At 36.3% G+C, this 21,804-nt stretch overlaps 1 protein-coding gene across 1 annotated transcript in view; it reads left to right on the forward strand.

The window, feature by feature from the left end:
* ANKS6 (ankyrin repeat and sterile alpha motif domain containing 6) overlaps positions 1-21,804 on the forward strand; it is a 33,955-nt gene that overhangs the window by 11,286 nt on the left and 865 nt on the right. The window contains exons 4-16 of the mRNA XM_031052976.2: positions 54-258; positions 2,270-2,376; positions 3,913-4,061; positions 6,757-6,967; positions 7,574-7,623; positions 8,579-8,782; positions 10,633-10,798; positions 11,450-11,619; positions 15,019-15,205; positions 15,999-16,115; positions 17,505-17,572; positions 18,828-18,944; positions 19,863-19,959. Of these exons, the coding sequence (XP_030908836.1) occupies positions 54-258; positions 2,270-2,376; positions 3,913-4,061; positions 6,757-6,967; positions 7,574-7,623; positions 8,579-8,782; positions 10,633-10,798; positions 11,450-11,619; positions 15,019-15,205; positions 15,999-16,115; positions 17,505-17,572; positions 18,828-18,944; positions 19,863-19,959 (1,848 nt within the window). The remainder of the gene's footprint in view (positions 1-53; positions 259-2,269; positions 2,377-3,912; positions 4,062-6,756; positions 6,968-7,573; positions 7,624-8,578; positions 8,783-10,632; positions 10,799-11,449; positions 11,620-15,018; positions 15,206-15,998; positions 16,116-17,504; positions 17,573-18,827; positions 18,945-19,862; positions 19,960-21,804) is intronic.

The following is a 21,804-nucleotide window of genomic DNA, read 5'->3' on the forward strand; positions in this document are numbered from 1 at the left end:
AAGCTGAATTAAACTCTGTTGCTCATGTAGATTGTTTTATCGCTGTCTTGCAGGGAACTTTCAGCTGGTTAAAGAGATTGTTGATGAAGATTCAAGTCAGGTCAATATTACTAATGTTGATGGTGCATCTCCATTGATGATTGCAGCTGTAACTGGACAGCTGCCTCTGGTTCAGCTCCTTGTTGAGAAAAATGCTGATATTGACAAACAGGATAATATTCATGGTTGGACAGCACTTATGCAGGCCACATACCACGGGTAAGAGACATGCTTTCTTTGGGTCTAGCAGTAAAAAAGTTTCTTCTATCGGGATGTAGGAAGAATAAAATGTTTTTTATACTGACTCTGGAAGCAGAGAGGTTTTAAAAGACTTTGAGAGGCTTATGACCTCAGTTTTCCATGACTCTTGCACTGCCCTCTGCTTTTCAGAGCAGACTTCAATGCCATTTGGATTTTGGAATGAGTGGCACATCTGGGAACTTGAAGCTTGGTCAGTAAGTGCTGGGAACATAGTGCTCCAGGCAGGCACTAGGAGCTTTAGTGCAGATTTCAGTTTCCATCCTTTGATGTTTTTTAGTCTTTTGTAAGATAGTATCACCCCCTGCCAGGTTTATAGGCCTACATCAAGTTGTGAAACTTTAAAGCAATGACCAAAGCAATATGCCATATTTTCCAGTCTTAAAACCATTCATATGTTCCCCTATTCAGTCTTTAGTTTTCAAGAAGTTTTCAGAATTGCACCCACTGAACAACTGATTGCCAACTTCTCTAAAGCTATGTTATACATGCAGGTAGGCACTTAAAAGTCAGACCCCGGAAATTGGCGTGGTTCTTCAGATGTGGTCTCTGTCATATACTTGACACTGTCTAAATACAGGATATTCAGTCTAGGAACTTTTCTCCATTGCTGTAGACAAGGCCCTCAGCAAGGTGAAGATTCACTTCATTGCTGGTTAACGCTCGCATTAATTGTACAAATGCAGATATTCTGGTCCAGCATTTATGTTTAGACATCAGATCTTATTTGACTATGAAAGTGCAACAGAGGGGAAAATAGGAGGTCAAGTTGTCCCTGCTTTGTGAAAATTTTCTGATGTAGTTCATGGGACCTACGTAAGATGAGATTCTCTGCTTCCTCTCTAATGCAGTACTTGTAGTAGCGATAGGCATTTAATGGGAAGTGCCTGAAAATTAGTTTTTCTGGTGTAGCCATTTTGCTCATCAGCAGCTACCCCAGCACACAGCTAGAGTAGGAGCAGGCACTTCATGCTGTCATGTCCCCTTCCTGGTACTCAGGCACTCCTCTTGTCTGTGGAAGAACAAAGTGCAGCTGAGTACTGTGTGGGTTCATATACTGCCCTTTCAGTTTCCTGGAGGGCTGTGTTATAAAAATACCCTTCCCTATTATATCAGTCAGTCTTTATAGTGTGAAATGAAGTAGACAAGTTGAGATCTGTCAGCTTTAGTATTAGAATTTGCAGTCACCTGTTGCTACTTAAGAACATTTTTTGCTCTGTGTTGCTTATTCATGTCAGAGTTTGTTTTTATACAAGGTCAGTCTCTGCTCAAGAGAATTACAGTATTGTTTTTAATTCACAAGGCAAGTCCTGCTTATTTATTCAGCTGTTTGAGAAGGGAGAGAGTCTAATGAGAACAGGATGGTGAGTTCATGCAACTAGTTTTTATGAGCCTTTGTAGGAAGGTATTTGTGTTGGTTATCATTTAATGCTGATTGGTTTTGCATTTTAAACGCCTCAAAGAACTAAAGTACTCATTAAGTGTTTGGAGTTTGTAAATTATCTTCAGTCAGTTTGGCTTTTCTATATGCAATTTCTCATCTGTTCTGAATATGAAGTTGTGTTGAAGTATCAGTGATGGTGTATGATGACTGCTGGACTGAACTTTGTCTTTTCATCTCCTTTTTTGCCCTAGGCATTAATGGCCTTTCCCTGAAAGGTGTTTGGCAACAAATTCCAGAGTCAGTTCTGAAAGGTCAGTTTAAGAAACTGACTATTCAGATTAGGGTTTTTGGACTGACTTTCTGCATGTTGATTAGTATAATTCGGAGTGAGTAAACAGTGATTAATAAAGGAATCATGGGAGCTTTTGAAGAGCTTGTGAACAAATTTTAGACTTGGTTAGCTATAGGAAAGGTAGAACTGATTTCTAATTGAGGAGTAATGATATAAAAAGATTAAAATGGAGTATTAGTGTTTTATTTTGTTCTGTTTTTAATACTACCAATGCCTTTTTTTTTCTTCCCTTAAAGAAACAAAAATGTTGTCAAGTATTTGTTAAATCAAGGAGCTGATGTCAATCTTCGTGCCAAAAATGGATACACAGCATTTGACCTTATAATGCTCCTTAATGATCCAGGTATGTTATTTCAAGGAGCACTGAGAAAACATACAACATAAACAGATAAACATCCTTTCCGATCTAGCATATGTGTTAAAGTTGTTAGGAGTATCCTCTGAGGACTGGACTGGACCAAGAAAAGATACTGCCTGAAAATGGTGGGTTTGAGTTAGTGGGTTAGATGAGTGTACACGCATTCCTCTTGCCTTTGCTTTTGAAGATGCTCCAAAATGTGATGTCTGTGTCACCAGGGCCAATTTAGTGGCATTTGACTTGTAGTGTCCTGGGTATTCTGTAGTGTCATTAGCACAGAGCTATGAATTGGAGCTAGAAATTTCAACTGGGTAAACAGCAGTAAAGGGACAGAACAAAGAGAGTGCAATCCGAACAAAACCAGTGAACTCCTGGCTGAACCTCCCACTAGCTCTGTAAAGGCTGAGAATAAATTACACTTCACGGTTCAGGCTTTTTTTATGGTAGTGCTTTGGAAAAAGGCAGCATGTCTTGGGGAAACTTCAATGAAACTAATTTACTTTTTGTTGTAGTTTCTTTAGCCTAAATAATTTGTTTAGCCTATGTAATTTGTTATTGTTAACCTTGCATGGCACCTGAATTGCTTTATCTGAAGCCAAAACCCACTGCTGTCTATGGAATTAATGTTTGTTTCCTCTGTATTTACTCATTATGGTGGTTTTGGTTACTAGCAGGTACCTTTTCTTTGTCAAAGTAAATCATTAATAGTATGAAATTTTAGAAAATAAATACAGTGGATTATTTTATAATTTCTTGTGGGACAGAGTAGTTTGTCTTTTTACCTGTCGGTATATATCTGTAAGTCAGTTCTGTCTGCCCTTCTGAAAGTACTGCCTGACTTACATGGTCTAGGGTGAGGTGTCCCTGCCCATGGCAGGGGAGTTGAAACTACATGATACTAAGGTCCTTTCCAACCCTAGCTATTCTATGATTCTGTATAAAATACAGATTTACAGAATGTTTTTTGCTTTCCTGTCCTCATATCATGCTCATTCTTTTTTCTTTCTCTTCATTTCTTGTGTTCTTTTTTGTCCTCCTTTTTTGTTACCATGTCTTTTTCAGTCCCTTCATTGTCCAGGCTGAACATCTCCTTTCTCTTTGGGATTTAATTTCAAGCTTCTTTTCTGCAACCTACACTTGAAGAAAGAATATTTGTTTTTCTCTACTCTCTTCTATGTCAGGTGAGAAAAGGGAGCATCACAATATCATTCTTAACTTCTGTGAAGTGTGACAGGAGGCAGTTCGCTTGGTTACACATGACTGATTCTAACTGAATAGCATGCTAATTTATATTTATAAATACCTTTACAGAGGTGATGTTAAGACTGCAGCCCACTGTGTGGGGAGAAGGTATGGGAAATGTAGCTTGAGAAAGAAGGCTTTGGGGATTCAGCTGCTTTGTATTTGAGAGATAGATCAATTGCAAATTATATGGGGATTTATAAGAGAAGTGTCAGTGTGTCAGTTATAATTTGGGAAAGCAAACCAGACTGAATGTTATTTTAATTTGTTTTCTTTTAGACACAGAGCTTGTACGGTTACTGGCATCAGCATGCATGCAAGCAGACAAAGACAGGAATAAATTGAACAACAGATCATCTTTGCCTTGTTCCAGAAGTAGGCAGTCCTTAAATGTTCCAATATTGCCAGATGACAAAGGAGGTCTAAAGGTAATATATTCACTCTTAATAAATAACCAATGCATTGTTTCCTGTCATGTATGAAGCAGAGAAAGTAATTTCAAAGAAGTACTTTGAATCTAATATGTAACTTTTGTGTGTATGCGTGTGTGTGTTCTGAATTTCCTGGGGACAGGTTGCCCAAAGAAGTGGTAGATGCTCCATCCCTGGCAGTGTTCAAGGCCAGATTGGACAGTCTTGGGGGATGTCATCTAGGGCAAGGTGTCCCTGCCCAGAGATGGTTAGGGTGACTCAGCCAGTACATAAATTTTGTGTCTGTATCAGTACAAATGATGGAATATGTGGTCTGCAGGATTGTGGAAATGTAAAAATGAAAGGGAACTTGGGAGACTCACCTGCTTTTACACGGGGGAACAGAATCAACATGCTAAGAATATCCTTGAGGGAAGTTTGTTCTCTCTTCCTTATCTGTGGTGAAGAAGATCCCTTGGTGTCATGATCTCCGTCAGCACCCAGTTCCACTGCTTGTTGTTTCCTGTGGTCAGGTTTTTTTTTTTTCACCTGATCTAATCTGTATGACTCTTGCTGCATATTAAGCTGATTGATTCTTTCTCAGTGGCCACCTCAATTTTGTAAGAACTGCATACTTAGAGAATTATCATAGTCTCTTCAATAGCTCTTTTTTTCCTTTTTTTTCCAGACTAAACAAAAATAATTCGAATTTCTTTATTTGCGAATTATTTTCCCTAACTTTTCTACTATTTCTAATTTGTCTTATCTATCAAGGTGAGGGAGCCAAAATGGGTCATGGGCTTCCAACTAGGATCTCAGTATAACATAGTAGTGTACATAAACAACTTGCATAGTTGTGAATTTTGTTTTCCATAAAATTTACCTTTTTTGTAGCAGTGAGATGCTGTATTTAGCTTGTGGTATGTTACAGCTCTTTTTCTCTTCAGTACAGGTTCTTTGCTGCTTATTTCTTTTTCTGTATTTGTACACTTGATTTCTTCTTCTTATATGTCAGCTTGACCCCCGGAGTGAATGATGCCATTTTGTTAGTGCTTAAAATTAGAGTATCTAAGTTGCTTACAAAACTGTCCAGATAGATGTTTTCCACAAAGTCCGTCCTCCCAGTTTGAGATCAAATTCTTGTTAATTTGTCTCCTGTGCTTACTCCATTTTGGGTTAGTCTGTGGTGTGAGTGTATGTTAATGAAGCAGAAGCACTGTGAAGAAGAGTAGCAAAGACGACAGGAACTTATAAGTGATCTTTGTTACAGAAGCAAGCTAACTTCAGGGAACAAAATCCATGTTTTGCAAGGTGTCTCTTTTGTAAGGTCATTGCACTCTGTATTAAAACTAGATGGATTTTTTTTCCCCTTTCAGTTCCTTTTGGAAGGTGAATAAATGCTGAATGGTGTGGGGTTTCTTGCTTTCTTGGAACTATTTGTCTCTTTTACCTTTTTCCATCAGTTGTTTGTTGTTGAAAGTAATGTAAATATTTTAGTTATGGCTCCAAAGAGGTACAAAAGTTTGAGAAGTCTGTCCATTATTAATGCTCTGTGGAGAGTTAAATCTTTTCAATGATCATCTGCTGGAAGGATTGATTTACAGGGAATAAGTTTACAGTTTATACTATATCTGCTGTATGATAGTCCGGAAGACATATCAGAAAGCAATTGAAAAATGTTAAATGCCCAGGAGAAAGGGGAATATGTATGTTGAGAAGGAATGGCCAAGAACAAAGAAGTGTGTATTATCTGGATGGGATATAAAAAAAAGCTGCCTCAATGAAGTATCAGCACTTTTACATAATGTCGTTATTTTTTTACAGTGTTCTGTAAAGGGAAGAAGCAGCTTCATAAAGAAGATATTTATAATCTGATTGATTTACAAAATGCATACTCTAATGCAGATTGCATAGGTCTTCTTACTATAGCCTATAGATCTCATATATTCTGGAGAAATGTCATGCTAAGCATCTTGCGCTATCTGATTATAAAAATGCATAACTTTGTGAATACTTTGATAAATTTTCTTTTGAGCGAAGATGACCCTTTTGTGTAACAGCTTTCATGTATGTGATACTTGTATGTTTGCAGGTTGTAAGTGCAGTAGTGCCCATCACAGCTGATACTTACTTGCCTTGCTCCTTTTCAATTTACAGCCTTTCCAGTCTGGCAGAGTTTAAGTTGTCTGTATAGCAGCACTGTATGGACTGTGGATCTGTAATTTATCAGAACTCTTTCATTTTGCCACTGATTTTGAAAATCTTAAGGAGAAGCTTCTTGCAGATCAAATAAGCTTCTATGCACACCTCTGAAAAGCAGAAAATACACATGCCAGTTCCTTGATGCCAGAGAGTGTGTAAGAATATATGGTGAAACTGGAAGATAATGGGAGGAGTAAATATTTGCTATGTAGCTGTAAAGACTTCCTGTTCAAATTCTCCTAAAATTTTTATTTACCTTAGGTAGTGTGGGAAAACACTGTAAGGCATTTACCAGATAAAAAATTAAGGGGAAAAATTATATTGCGCTTAGAAAGTATGGTGAAGGATTCTTTTGGTAATTGCAAACCACTTTAACATTGCTTTTGTAGTTGATAATAAAACTGTCTTGATAGATTTATCACTGCTGTAAGGATTACTTAATTGTGCATTTGTTTTCCTCTTTTTTTTCTTTTAGTTGGAACTAAATTGTTGTGTCTTCTTATCAATCTAGTCCTGGTGGAGCAGGATGTCCAATCGATTCCGCAAGCTGAAGTTGACTCAGACATTGCGCCATGGATTTCCTTCCAATCAGTTTGCACCTTTTCCTGATGAGCCTGAACCCCCATTAAATTCCACCATAAAAGCAGTTTCGCAGAGTGACACAGATACCTCTGGAAACCTTGATGCTGCTGCAGCTCGGATCACAAATAACAAAGCTAGTGGTAAAGCCAGAATTGTCTTGTGGGAAGCAAGCTGTCATGGGCTAGCTAAGATTATACTATTTCTAATCTACTGTTTTTGTTTTTATTTAGCTTAATATAACTGAAAAGGCATGTAATATATCTGTAATATATAGAAAGAAAGATGTTTGTACTCTTTATTGTTGATCGTGCTAAACGCTGAGCATCATTTAAGCAGGTAGATGCTAACATAACCATGGCTCTGTTCTGTAGCAAGTACTATTAGATTGGACAGTAGAGACATGTTGTTCAAAATCTGCTAGTATCTTTGATAAACTAAGTTATGTATTGAAAACCAATTTATTTAAATAAATAATTCTCAGAAGAAAGAAAGATTGGAAAAGCCAAAATTGTAAAGCGCATCTATGGAAATTGTAGAGGTCTCCATGCAAACCCCCCTCCCAGATTGTGATGGGAAATGAGACTATAGGCTTAACTGTAATTTAGGTACATGACACTGTCACTGGAAATCTTTTTTCTGTGTGCTTCCTGAGGGGAAAGCTGTTGAACATTTGAAAACAGTAAGTTATCCTTGAAAACAAAAGCAAGAGCATATAAACAGTAAAACATCATTTATGTATTTTTCAGGTGTAAACACTGCAAAAGGAGAAAAGGATGATGAATTATTGACAACGATGGTATGTCACAGTGTTCCTGGGGTGTTCAGCTCAATTCAGGTCATGAAGTTCCCATGATTTGAATTTTTTGTTTTTCATCTCATATTCAAGTCACCATTAGAAAGAGAACTATCATTTGTTTATAGTCACTAGACAGGAGCTGACAGGCTGTGATACATCAGTAGTTCATAGACTAGGAAGTACTACAAGAAGTATGGTATAGAAGCTGTTCACAAAAACTGACTTTTAAAAAAAGTTAAACTATACCTCTGTATGGTAGCAATGAATTAATAAAATAGGTAGAACAGTTGATTAGTTGCTGACATGCAGTATGTTGTGAGGAACATGGTACCAGTGTAAAAGTGAGAAATCATTAGTAGAGGCAACCATGAAATATTTAGTTAGGGATGTTTATTTGTATTATTCTGTTTCTTCCTTTGTTATGCTGTAGCTTTAAATTCCCCCATGGCTTAGTCCCTGGAGATGTCATTAAATTTGGCTGTTTATCCTTTATGTTCTTTTTTTAAGAAGATTGAGCAACTTTTGATGTGACTGACAGAACTCCAGGGAGCCAAATCAGTTGTATTGTTTATTTCTCTTTCTGGAGAATGCATGCAGCAGGAACAGGCAGCTATTCACTCTTTCCAGGTGTCCTGTCTGGAAATAGAGAGGACCACCTTGTTATTTCTTTGGAAATAAATTTTTAGCATTCCTGTTAAAATCAATTTGAACCAAGATTTAGCCCAATGAAGGAAGAGACAGTTTCTGCCACTTAATGAGCATACTGACGGGTGCTAGAATGTCCACTGGAATTGGTTATGTGTTGTTAATCTTCACAAATACTACTTTTGTGTCTTGTTTACATTTTATTTTATTTAAAAATGCCTACAGTTTTGAAGCTATATCATAAGCTCACAGTAATCTTTCTTAAGAGGAGGCTCTTTTTGTTTTTCCTTTCTTTGTGTCCCTCACTCAGTTGAGAAGTAGTGCTCCTTTTACCAGGCTGCCCAGCGATAAACTGAAAGCAGTGATACCACCTTTCTTACCACCCTCGAGTTTTGAGCTTTGGAATTCTGATCGAACACGACTTGGCAAAGATGGCAAAGCTGAACAGATGAGAACTGCCTGGCCACAGAGAGCGATCAAGCATGATTTTAACAGCAGTGGGAACTCTGACATAGTAAGCAAACAAAATACGTGCAAAAATACTGTGTTATGTCCAGGCCATGCTGACATGGTGGTAAGCCACACTGTGTTTCTGATTAGAAATTACTTTAAACCTACTGTCTCAGTAATAGGTTGTCCTTTTAAGTTTTGCTGTGTAGGAAGAATACACATCTCTATGGAAGGAAAATAAGTGAGCAAAAGTGTTGTATGAAATGACTTGTTTGCTGTTAACTAGAATAAAGTCAAGGCTTAACACAAACTCTTAATGTAGCAACTGGTTCCACCTGTATATTTTAATTGCCAAAGTAGGTACAGTCATTGGAGTATGGTGGAAACTGCTCTTATTTGGGAGAAGACTAGGGACAGAAGAAAATAAAATTTCTAATTTTTTTAGTCATTGGGCAGAAGAAAAGAAATATCAGTGAGGCATAAATATACAGACACAACATTCTGAAAGCTTAGTAACAGATAAATTTGTAGCAATTAGTAATCAAGTGGGCTTGAAGGCATACTGCCATGAAACTTAAGTACTGTAAAAAGAAACAAGTTTGAATAAACCCTATTTTTTTATAGAAGGGACTTGTCTGATTCTTCAGTGTTTCTAGTGAAAATGCAAAACAAAACACAAAAGAAAATGGCTTGTTTGAGACAGGAATCAAAAGAAACTCGACCACATTTACTTTCGTGATTACTGGGAGGAAAAGGAGAAGTGCTTGCTCCCCTGAATTTAGACCCTGATAGTCAAGTGTAGAGAAAAGTTTATTTTATTAGTCCAGAACTGTATTTTGTGTCAGTTCTAGAAAATGGGACAATAAAAACATTTTAGGAGGATTTTTTCTGTCTTCCCTCTTTGAGTGAAAATTAGCTAAATACCAGTTGAGGTAATTTAGGTGTGGACTAAGGGGAAGTATTAGATCACAGGAAGATAAGTGTTCATCATCCTAAAAAAGGGAATTATAATAACTTATGTGGATACTTGGCACCCATTTATAAAGTGAGGGAAGGAGAGAAACTTGGTAAATCAGAGTTAGAAGTAATTTGAGCAACAGGGTAAGAAACACAAAAAAGCTGAGTTGCAGGAACCATAGGTCAGATGGTTGGCAGTGGTCTAAAATCAAAAGAATTGGAAAATGTGGATTTGGCAGAGGATTTGGCTAGTTTATAGGTAGATCATTAGTGCTTCAGTTAACAATAATCAATAAAATGGTGCAGGGATATTAAAATGCAACTCGAGGAAAGTTCATGTTGCTTGTTGCAGCATAGTAAGAAACAAGGGTATGGATTATAAGTCGGTGGTAGCCGTTTTGTAAGATGGGAGAGTCAAAACCAGGATTCTGCAGGAAAGAAGTTTCACATATGACTATTCCCCCCACTCCCTTCAGTATTGTGTACATTGTATCTCTCAGATGTCTCTCTCATTTATAGTCATTTTATATTGACCAAAGGTTAAGGAGAATGAATGCCTTTACTATGATGTCATTTCTGTTGTTGAATATACATATTCAGAGGGTATATTTAGATTAGATATTAGGAAAAAAATCTTTACTGAGAGGGCAATGAGACACTGGCTACAGGTCGCCCAGATGAGCTGTGGCTGCCCCTTTCGTGAAGTGTTGAAGGCCACGTTGGATGGGAGGGTTGGGACACAATGATCTTTAGGATCCCTTCGAACCTAAACCATTCTATGATTCTCTGATTTTTATAACTGCATATTCAGTATATTTTTATATGTAAAATAAGACTACTTCTGATAATTTCTGTTCTTCACTGGAAGTTTCAGAACTTACAATAAATAAAATAGCAGTTGATCTTTATTTTGCTCAATTAAGAAAAATGAAAACTATTTTTCTTTATGCTTTCCAGACATCTGTTAGCAAAGGTACTAGACCAGTCAAATTACCAACATTTGCAAGAAGACCTGCATCTCCTTCAAATTCCAACAACTTCAACCATTCTCCCCATTCTTCTGGTGGATCCAACAACATTGCAGGAATTAACAGGCATGGAGGAGAACTGCATAACAGATCAGGTACCTATTTTAATAAGAAAGTCATTTGTATCTGGTTCAGCTAAAAAAATACTGTTTGTGATGATGAGGGCTCCTACTGCCACGTAAACAAAACTGCTGTAAATTTTTGTTGTATTGGACTTTGTACACCTACCTAAGGGAAGAAAAGCCTTACATCCCTTGCAAAAGTCTTGTAGGTTAGCCCCTGTCTCAGAAAAAGTATTTTGATGTTATTGAGTCCACCCAGGATGGATGAGGTGAATGATGGATCATTGCAACATACATTTTGTAGAGCTGTCTTAACCCATCTTGCTTGCTTTTTGTTTAAAAGAAAAATCGGTTTTTAATTAAAATAAAGCCTGCAAGCATTGTATCTGGCAGCTCTAAAGACAATATGGTGAAGCAGCTCATGAAATATGTATCCAAGAGTATGAAAGTCAGCTTTTTTTTGTGTACATAGACAAACCTGGCTTCTTTCTTCTCCTGCTTGTTTTTTGTTCTTTCCTGAAAGCTGCTGAACAGGTCTAAACCTTACAATTCTCTCTCTCTTACTATATCCAATCAGTTTTTAAAAGGAAGTAAGTAGTGAAGTGACTTGAGAATTCACAAACACTTCAAAATGGTGGTTTCCTTGACTCTGTTTTTATTTGATTTTTTTTTTTTATTATTTAGGTGGCAGTGCAGATAATGTTTTGTCTCAGATTGCAGCTCAAAGAAGAAAAGCAGCAGGCTTACCTGAACAGAAACCCAACCAGCAGAATAGTCCAGTCCAGACAACTCCTTCATCCACTCTGCCCGATTTGCCGTGTGCTCAAGTTGTTGGCAATGGACATGTTGTAAAGGTATAGAAAAATATAAATTTTTGTGCTTCCAAATTGGCTAATTTTAATAGGTCAAGTCTCAGTCACAGATGGTTGATAAATGTAACTGGAAGACCTCACACAGCCTAAAATGAATGAACACCTATTACACAACTTTTCAGCTCCACAAACCTTCCTTTTAACTGCAAGTCTACAAAAGATCAGATCTAATAATAAAACATGCTTTTGATACATTATTTTTTTCACTCTGTTAAAAAAAAAGCGAAACAGCAAACGTAATACTTTGGGTAGATAGATCCTCGCTGTTATTTTGATTTCCTGTTATGATCCTGACTGAGTCCTGTGTTTTATATTTGTGATTCCTGGGCTTTACTTCGAAGTGGTATAGACAGTTTCCCTTCAAAGGCACAACCTGAGTGCTCAACACTCAGTTTGTACCAGAATCTGTCAGCCACAACAGTATGTGTGTATCAAGTCTGCTCCAGAATGTGTTATTTTTAAACAGCATGGACATTAGGTTGTCATCACAGTCAGGTTTTGCTTCTGAGTACAAACTGTATTATCTGTGCTAACTTGCCTATGAATTTCCTGGGATAGCATTGCCCTCATGACCTCCCCATTTTAGTGCATGTTCTTTGAAGTTAACAACTGTTTTGTACAAAACTTTTTAAAGATTAAGATTTTAAATCTTTAAAATCTGCAGAGACACAAGTTAGAAAGCAACATCATCAGGGAAGATGTGATACACTATTGTGAAATGTATGGGTTTATTCATCCAGGGAAGCATTGCATTTCAGAGATCAAGAGAAAGAAGGAACATAATTTATGGGTTTACTTCAAATGTCTGGTATTCTGACAGTGTTAAAATACATGACCAAGAGCAAAATTTCTGAGCTTTTTGATTGTGTAATCTCCAAACAGCTTGTTTTGCTTTGTTTTGTTTTCTTGGCATCCTTTAATGAGATTCTTCTTGAAGTTTTGCCCAAAGAAATAAAAAATGGCCAAAGTATAAAATTATTACATTCGCTGTCTCTTTCTGTGATGTCTTATAATGACACCAGTAAGCAGTATGTGTATTTAATCAGTAAATATCAATGATAAATTAAGTTATGAAGTTGTTCAGTGATCTAATGGAAATTTCTGGAGGACAAAAATCAGAAAAAGTGAGCAATTACCAATGCCAAATCAGTTTCCATGAGTAGTCATTTTGTCTCTAATCTATCAGTCCTGATTCTGAAGGGACTAATGGTTGCTTTTCAAAGGTGAGATTGGGAGCTAAAATTTATTACTCTGCCCAAAAGCTATGGACTCATACTGATGCTTTGGCACATGATCATCTTTCCTCCCTTTCTATACCACATAGCTGCTCCTGGGGCTATAAATGATATGTCTCTTTCTTAAATGTAGACAAAACCACTTTTCCCTCATTAAAGTCTCCTCTACTGAACAGTTACAAAATGGGGTTTTTTTGGGTTTTTTTTTTTTCAGAGGTGGTCTGACCAATGTATTTCTAATTAAGTTCTCAGCAGTTACTCTCAGCTTATTTTTATCTTGGAAATAATTTCAGAAGAGCTGCTTGTGTGCCTCCCCAAATCTTATTTTTCTCCAGTTACATCAGCTAGCATATTAAGAGATAATACCTGTGCAGCTCTTGGGGCCTGTTACCACCACTAGGAAGTTTCACTGTTATTCCCACAGTGGAAGACATTAGGGGATAAAGAATAATAATGAGATGCAGTGCCCTGCAGATCATCTTCTAGGAAGGGGGTTCATCGTACTTCTGAAAAGATTGTTGAATAAAAATTATGCCAGTATGTTGGAAAAGCAACAGCTCTTTCAGTGTTCTTTGCTTAGATACCTAGGTAATTTCTGTTTATCCAATAATAATAAAACATGTAATCAGTGTATCACATCTGAGGTGATATTTGGGATTCAGTGACTGTTGGGAGTACAGAATTGTGCGTGGATCTACTCTAGTTGCAAAAGCTTAAATAGACTACTTTGTAATCAACATTATAAATGCTGAAAATTTAATATCCATTGTAGAAGTGCTTGTGCCCTCCCACTAGGATCATGCAACTGAACTTGGAAATAGCTGATCTAAAAATGTGTCAATATTTATACTGATCAATTTTGTAGAAGTTACCTGTGAGGGGTGGGATTGTACAAGCCTTAAAGGAAAACTGTGTAACAGTTCACAGGGTGATGTAGTTTAAATAAGTGCAGACAGTGCATTTGAGAGGGAAGACCATTCTGAATCACGAATGTTTAATAAGAGAATACAGGGATATTTAGGGCAAAAAAAATTGAAATGAGTTCACACTGCTCTTCAGAGACTTCTCAAATTTGTATCATGCTACATTGCTTTTAGTCGATATAATGAAGGGCTAAGGAGGTAGTACATTCTGGCATAGGATAGAGTAATAGAAACATGTTACTACTCAAATAAGTTTTATAATCTAATATGCATCTCTTATGTAGAAAAGTCCCTTTTATGCTGTCGCACAGAAGCAAAATTGTATAGAGGTATTTTCCCTTTTTTTCCCTTCTTATCTTGTTACCCAGCTCAACTTTGTCAATGTTTTCCTTGTAGCAGCCTGACTGACCGAAGGTGTGTTAAGTTAAACTCTTAGCAATTGAGGAGAAAATCACCTAAGACTTCTTTTTAGATCACATAATGCCAACATTGAAATTTATGAAGTGATACATAGATTGAGGAATTTAGAAGATGCGGGACATTAACTTGTTTTGGAAAAGACTGATATAGAAACATACATATATATACACATATACAATATACACACATACATATATATTCTTTTTCCTCACTTTAATTAGTGTATTTTCTGTGTCTCCAAATATATTAAATGTTTGCAGAATATTTAATAAACTTGAATCATTTGACTCATGTCAAGTTTAAGGTTTGACTGCATCATTCCAGTGCAGCAAGGGATTTAAATGCATAGAGTAGTTTATGCTTGCTACATATTGCTGGTTAATCCAGCATGAAGTACTACTTTAAATGAGCATCTTATGTACACTGAAAAGCCTTAATTGAGACTTTATTTATTTAATTAAATCTCTGAATGAAAAAGACCTGTTTTCAGAGTTAAAGTAATTTCAGCTTTTATAAAAAGAGTAATTGTGCTTGTATATAGTATTGCTTTATAAGAAATCATTTTCTCATTCCAGAATTACAGCCTTAATAAACGTACTTTTCTTGATGAATTTAAAGGGACAGACTCACCTGGGATAAATCAGTATTGCTCAAATTATTTCAGTATATATCAAACAGAAGCTTCTGATTGTAACTACATGCTCTGTAGATATTATAGAAAATTTAAGTAATATTGAAGCATCATATATAACATATAATTTAATCTATTTTTTTAATTGAAATGAATGTATCATTAACTACAGCAAAAACTGGAAATGAACAAAAGACCTCCATCTGGGACTTCATCTACGTCTAAAAGCACATCACCAACTCTCACACCTTCCCCGTCACCCTCTCCATCTCCTAAGGTTCACAACGCAGAGTCCTCTCTCTCTTCTCACAGGCAGGCCAAGAGCAATGGTTCCAGCAGTGGTACTATTACAGATGATGGTGAGTCAGTCACTGGAATGATAGGAGATTTATTCATCAAGATCACAAAGCATTTAAAGCTGTAACTGTACTGGGTTAGTGTGTATCTACATGTGAATGAGAACTTTTTTCTTTCCAGAAAAAAATACTTGGTGTTTCTTACTGCAGGATTGGCATTCCTGCAGTAACTGGCTGTTTTGCCCCATTTAGATGAAGACTGTTGCCACTCTAAAGCTAGCATAGAGCATGTAGGTAGGCCACTCTTATGTGGCCTCCAGTCTCCCCTCCTTCCTGGATTAAATCCTGTTTTACACCCTTTGCTGAGGGTAGAAAATGCACTTTATCCATATTCAAAATATTTCTGTGTTTTTTGTTTGGTGTGAGGGTCTTTTTGGGTTGTTTTTTTTTGTTGTTGCTTTGTTTTTTTTAATATATGTGGTGAAGCACATCACTACAGACATAAAATTTTAATTCGTAGCATGTCTTAGCTACATGCAAATTCTTTTTAAGAGCTGTATTGCATGTATTTTTTTTTTAATTCCAAAAGATAGCCTTATTTTGACCTTACTTTTAACTTCAGGTCATAATAAAGGGTAATGATGTCATTACTTTTCCAATAAAATTACTGTCATTTAAGTCAAACTTTCAGGTCTAAAGTAAAAACATTTTATTTTAAAATTTCTTATTACTGTATTGGAAACAGAATATCAATTATTTTTCCTTTTCCTTCAAATAAATTAGAAAATTGCATTGAGTATTACTGTGAAGGAACAGTGGGCAGCTGGGTTCAGAGGTGTGCATGATTTCTTTTTAGGCAACCACTTGGTGGATCATCAACAGCTTGTCCCTCTTCTGAGAACCAGTGATGTAGAGAATCATGACCGACGAAACCATGTGAGAATAAAAGGAGGCTCTGAAAGCTTGGAGAAAGGTAATCTTACCCTACTTCTATGGAGTAGTACAAAAGGAGGTGCTAAATAGGAGTAATACGGAAGAAGAAGTAAGAGCTCTGAGAACCTTTGCTTTTTCCAGGGATGTGGGTAGGAATGCAAGGTATGAGTAGTGCAAAAGAAAGACATGGTGAAAGAAATGGTGAAAAAGCCAAGGAGAAACAATACGCTATGCAAAAGTTGTAAAATGGAGAGGTTTCTGGTTTTGTTCAAACTTACTGTGTCATACAAACACTGGAAGACGGAGAGACTTAAACACGGAATGCTGACAGCTGAACACATTGTCTCTCTGTGTGAAGTGGTAAATATTATAGTTGTTCATGACAGCAAGACTCTGGGCTCAGACCCTGAATTTTTCTTCCCATATCACAACCTGTAATTGAAGCACACTAGTGTGATGAAAGAAGTCTAACAAACAACCTAAAAGAAAAAAAAAATTAATAATATATCTGAGGTCTTCTAATGAAGTTTTTACTTTCTTTCTGTAAGATGATATTTTTCATCAAACTGCCTGGAGAAGTTCTCATGCTGTTTTTAAAGCTGGTTACCTTTTCCCATTAGATTAACCTCAGTTAGGGTACCTAGACTTTTAGCTTGAAACTATGTCAGTGTTTACAAATTGTGTTAAGCATGTCAGATTAGTTGGCCTTGAGGTAAAAAAATCAAAACCCTGGCAGAAAATTAGACTTGCCTAGAATTTTGCACTTCAGTTTTCTGTGGAACCTTCTATGTAGAGAAGGGGACTTCCAGAGTGTTGCATAGAAGAGTGTGTCCATCTTAAGATACTGAGTGTCTTTTGACAAGCTTAAAGAGTGAGATTCTCTTCAAATTTCTGCTGATGATGAAAGAAAAGATAAAGTCAAAAGACAGAGAAGTGAAATAAGTGAAACTTAAATTGTGTCCAGGTTTCATCTTAGCTGGATTTCAGCTATATGTGTTCAAGATGCCTGAATGTCAGGCACTTAAAGAGAAGAGGGTCAGATATACCCTTGTTATTTTAGTGGTTTGAATGAGCAGCTGAGTAGTTGCTTGCTCTACACTGTGCTTCCTGGATCATAACATGGAAACGTGCCATTCGGTTCATGGCCTGCTTGAGGAGTTTTGCTGTCTAACCTGCATGGTCTGAGTTGTTCTTAGTGGTTTGGTTTTTTTAAGATACTTCTAATGAGGAAGAAAGGCCAATACAACATAAATGTTTTATCCTAGCAAGTTAAGACTTATGTGAAAGTAGGTAAGAACACCTTAAACCAGTATTTTAATTTCTGTTGCAGACTAAATGTGATTGGGTTTTTTGTTACTGTGTATGCAGAGATCACTAAAATGTTTCCTGATTCATGGAGGGGGTTTTGTTTTATTTTCTGTTATTATAGATGAGCTGACTGGAATCCTTAAAAAATTGTCACTTGAGAAATATCAGCCTATTTTTGAGGAACAAGAGGTATGTCTTTTTTTGAAAGATTTATTTTTTAGTTTTAGAAAAACTAGTGTGTAACACACATTACATCAGAACTGTGATCCAGATTTCAAATTTAAGGTTTTGCAGCCATTTCTGGTTCAGAATGGGCCTCAAAACATGGAACAAGTATTTGTGGCATTCTCCAGGATACTTCAAATAGCAACCTACAGTTTTGATATAGATAGACTATATTGCCTGATACTTCCCCCCCACCTCTGTTTTTACACTCTTCTGTTTCTGTATATGGTGAAACAGTTATAGGATACAGTTTATCATCCTTAGAATCACAACTGAAACATCATTTGTAGATGGAGAGCAGCAGGCTGTGAGTCACTGAAATGGCTTCTTTTCCTTTTGTGTCTGCTATGAATAAGCAACAGGAGAACTGGGGGACCTAAACATCATTGTAGATGAGGCATGCAGCAGTGATTTGCCTGAAGGATGCCATGAAAGGAAATATGGCTAAAAATAAGTAAAATTAATTAATTACAATGTTTAAGACGGTATCAGTTGTGAGCAATAATTGTATGGCCAAAGGAAGAGAGTAGTGAATGGACATACAATAAATTGTCATTGCTTCAGAGTTCAGGATTCAGCGCCATGAACACAGATTATTGAGCTGCATCACAATACACCAAGTTTATTGTTGTTCCCCTGCATAATAGGGAAGGGAGGGAGCATTTTGTAGAAATTAATATGCTCTGTATGTGAAGTTTATATCAATACAAAAAGTTTTGGATGTTTATTCTTACTACAGCCTCATGGATGCGTTGATACAATAAAACCTGATAGATGAACAAACTCTAGGTTTTCCTTAGGAAACACTGAAATAGTGCATACAATATTCTGAAATTCAAAAAATACTTGGTGGAGGGGAGAGGGAAGAAAATAAATGAGAGAAAACTTAGGATTGTTCAACTAGGTGCTGCCTTAAGCAGAGGAATTCTTGTGGAGAGTGTGTATTTTTTATTGATAGAGGTTATCTGAAAAGAAATGGAAAATAATATTTTAAATATACTGTCATAAGTAATTGAATTATTAACAGCCAGTTCAAAAGCTGACAGTGAATGGTAAAGTAGGTACCATTTGGTGTTGGTAATTCAGTAAAAATTGTGGTGTGCACAATATTTAGAGTAAGTCTATGCAATAGAAAAAGAACCAAACACTTAACCTGTAATAGTTAATCTTTGCCTAGGTAACTTTGCTGTGTCTTTTTTTTTCTCTTTTTTCCATGCAGGTGGATATGGAAGCCTTTCTTACACTTACTGACGGTGATCTGAAAGAGCTGGGTATTAAAACCGACGGATCAAGGCAGCAAATTTTGGCAGCTATTTCTGAACTGAATGCAGGAAAGGTAGATTTTCAAGTAGTGAACTTAGTAACTTAATTCAAGGCTTGGTTATGTTGTTAATTCGATACACATTTAAAGATTCGGTTTCTGATGTTAGTTAGAAAATACAATTTAATATTTTCCAAACAAAATATTCAGTGTATTTGATTAGTGAAAAATACCTTCCTTTGTAGTACTCCCTGTACTCTCTTTTATCAAGTCTTTCTAGTTACTGGAATTTGTACCAAAAGCAACTAGTAACACAAACATTGGAAACACTACAGTTACTGAATATTGATTTTTCAGTTTTTTGATGCTAAAAAGAATCAGCTGGCCACTGTGGTCCAGCTCAAAAATATAATGTAAAAAGAAAGGTATCCTTTGTTTTGCCTCGCAGTTCTTGATTTCTCTGTAACTAGGTAAATAACACTTCTGTCATTCCTTACACTTTTATTGCTTTTCAATTTTATATTGACATAAACAGATTTGCTAAGCATGGCATAAAGTGAGAAATGTTCTTGTCAGAGGGATTATGGACTGGAGCACCTAACTAAAGTTAGGCCTGCTGACACTTCTCAGCTGCTTTTTCAGTTTTGAGCTCCATTCTCTGATACTGGAAGCTCAGGTAAACAAAACATAATTTCCCAAAAGTTAAGATCAATAGCAGCAAGTGATGAGGCTAAAAATTAGGGAAGGTGGATGATGCGTTTGATGTGCTATTCTATAAAGAGATGAAGAAAATAATGAAAATCCTTGCATTACTGTCTGATAGTTTCAGGAAAAGATTACTGCAAGGTAAGGATTTGATATTATTCCTGGTAATACACTGTGACTGTCTGGGTATAGACTCTTGATACTTTTTTTTTGTGTGTGAACTCTTAATAAATTTTTTTAAACCAGAAATTTAATAATACCTTATTCTAATCTATTGTGCTTTTACAGGGACGAGAGAGACAGATCCTACAAGAAACTATACACAACTTCCACTCTTCCTTTGAGAGTAGTGTTAGTAACACACGACCTCCAGGTCATTCCCAGTGTAAGTAGCACCTGAAATGAATTGAAAAATGTATGGATACTTTTAATTAATACTGTCTAGAAGATAGGATGTGGCAAACAATCTGGTTAACTGCTTTCAGGGTTAATGATTGGTGCATGCCTGTGTCTTTTGCTGAGACTGTACACAAGATTTCAAGGTAAAAAGACAGATCTGTAAGATTTTTATACGCACTTCAGTACTATTTGAAATAAGCAGATTTTTGTTATGTGCTAATAAACACAGAAAATGGATGTAAGTATTGCAAACTGTAGTGTACAATATACTGTAAATTGTATATACGTGTATATGTAAGCAGTGGGAGGTACGTTTCTATATGATTCATAATTTACTTTTGCATACTCTATAGGAGACAATTTTATTTAGTGTGATCAAGTAGATTAAATACATTCAAGGTTTACAATTTGCTGGCTTACCTAGCTATGTTAATTATGTATTTATGTATGTTTGCATTTAGTTATTTTGTATGGGTAATATTTTACTGTGATTGTCTATAGTCGGTTTCTTTGGAATACATCTTTGGAATACATAAGTGTTAAAGTGCCTTTTAAGCTCCTTCAGTTGCTTACTTTGCAGTTTGCCTCCACTCAAAAAATCATTAAGTTCTTTAATGGTTATATTAAATAGTATTTCAGGTATTGTGTGCTTTAGGAGGCCTTAATAATGACCAAGTCCCAGTTGTTCATTTTCAGTCAGCTGAATATCACTAGGTATGTGAAAGCGGGCACTAACTGTGTCTTGAGGAAAACAGCATGCTGGGGTAGCTAGTCAGTGTGGGCTATTTTCTATAGTCTGCTTGGCTGAAAGCCACTGTCAGGTGTCACTGTGTGCATTGTGCAGCTTACTTCCCATTCTCAGAGTAGTCAGCATGTGTAGGAACTTCTGGATGTCTCTCAGTAACATCCCAGACTTGAAGAGCTGTTTCAGTAGGTACTACTAGGTGAGCAGAAGCTGCTATTTGGGATTTGCTAACACAGTGCAGTGAACTAGAATTACTTAAGAACTGAAGAGACATACAGATGTAATGTCTTCAAGCAGCTTGCTGAGTTTTCTCCTAGGGCATTTCTTAACCTCATTATGAAAAAAAAAAAAATCAGCAGATTTGGAGGTAAAGCTAACTGCCATTTAGCTTAGTTTACTTTCTAATATAAAGTTCATTGAAACACTTGAAAGAGCAAGATGAGCCTCATCACGTGGTATAGACATCCAGCTGCCTCCCCACCTAAACACAGCATTTCTCTTTTAACAGGTGGGAAGAGAACAACACCAACATCTAGCAGGGACAGTGAACAATGGCTTTTAGATATCAATAAACTAAGTGTTCTCCAGATACAAGTTAAATGAAAAGTAACTATGCCTATAATGAAAAAAGAATATGATGCCATTCAATCTATAATTCAGTGCAAAAATTCTGGTCTTCTGGTTTATTTTTACATATATAAAAGTGAAGAGTATTTTGCATATTGATACATAATTACACATATGTATTTGCAGATATAAGTATTTTAAATGATGTGACAGAATAAAGTGGATTCCACTTTTGGATTCAAAATCAAAAATATCAAAAATGGAAATTAATTATCCAGAAGAGGGAATTAAAGAGATTGTAGAGTGAGAAGTAAAAATAGGAGCAAAATCAATATAGACGTGCAGATAAATATTGTACAGGATTCAGGTACTCACTTGCTGGAAAGGTACACATTGAGAAAGGAATGATTCTGGAAAAGTTTGTGGCAGTAGATGAACTTTTCATATGTGACTTTGACTTTTCATACCTCCTCTGTACAGGAAAGGCCTTAAGGTGAGTAAAGTGAATTACAGAGTCAA

The sequence above is a fragment of the Melopsittacus undulatus genome, chromosome 1, assembly GCF_012275295.1.
Source record: "Melopsittacus undulatus isolate bMelUnd1 chromosome 1, bMelUnd1.mat.Z, whole genome shotgun sequence".
NCBI classification, from domain to species: domain Eukaryota; kingdom Metazoa; phylum Chordata; class Aves; order Psittaciformes; family Psittaculidae; genus Melopsittacus; species Melopsittacus undulatus.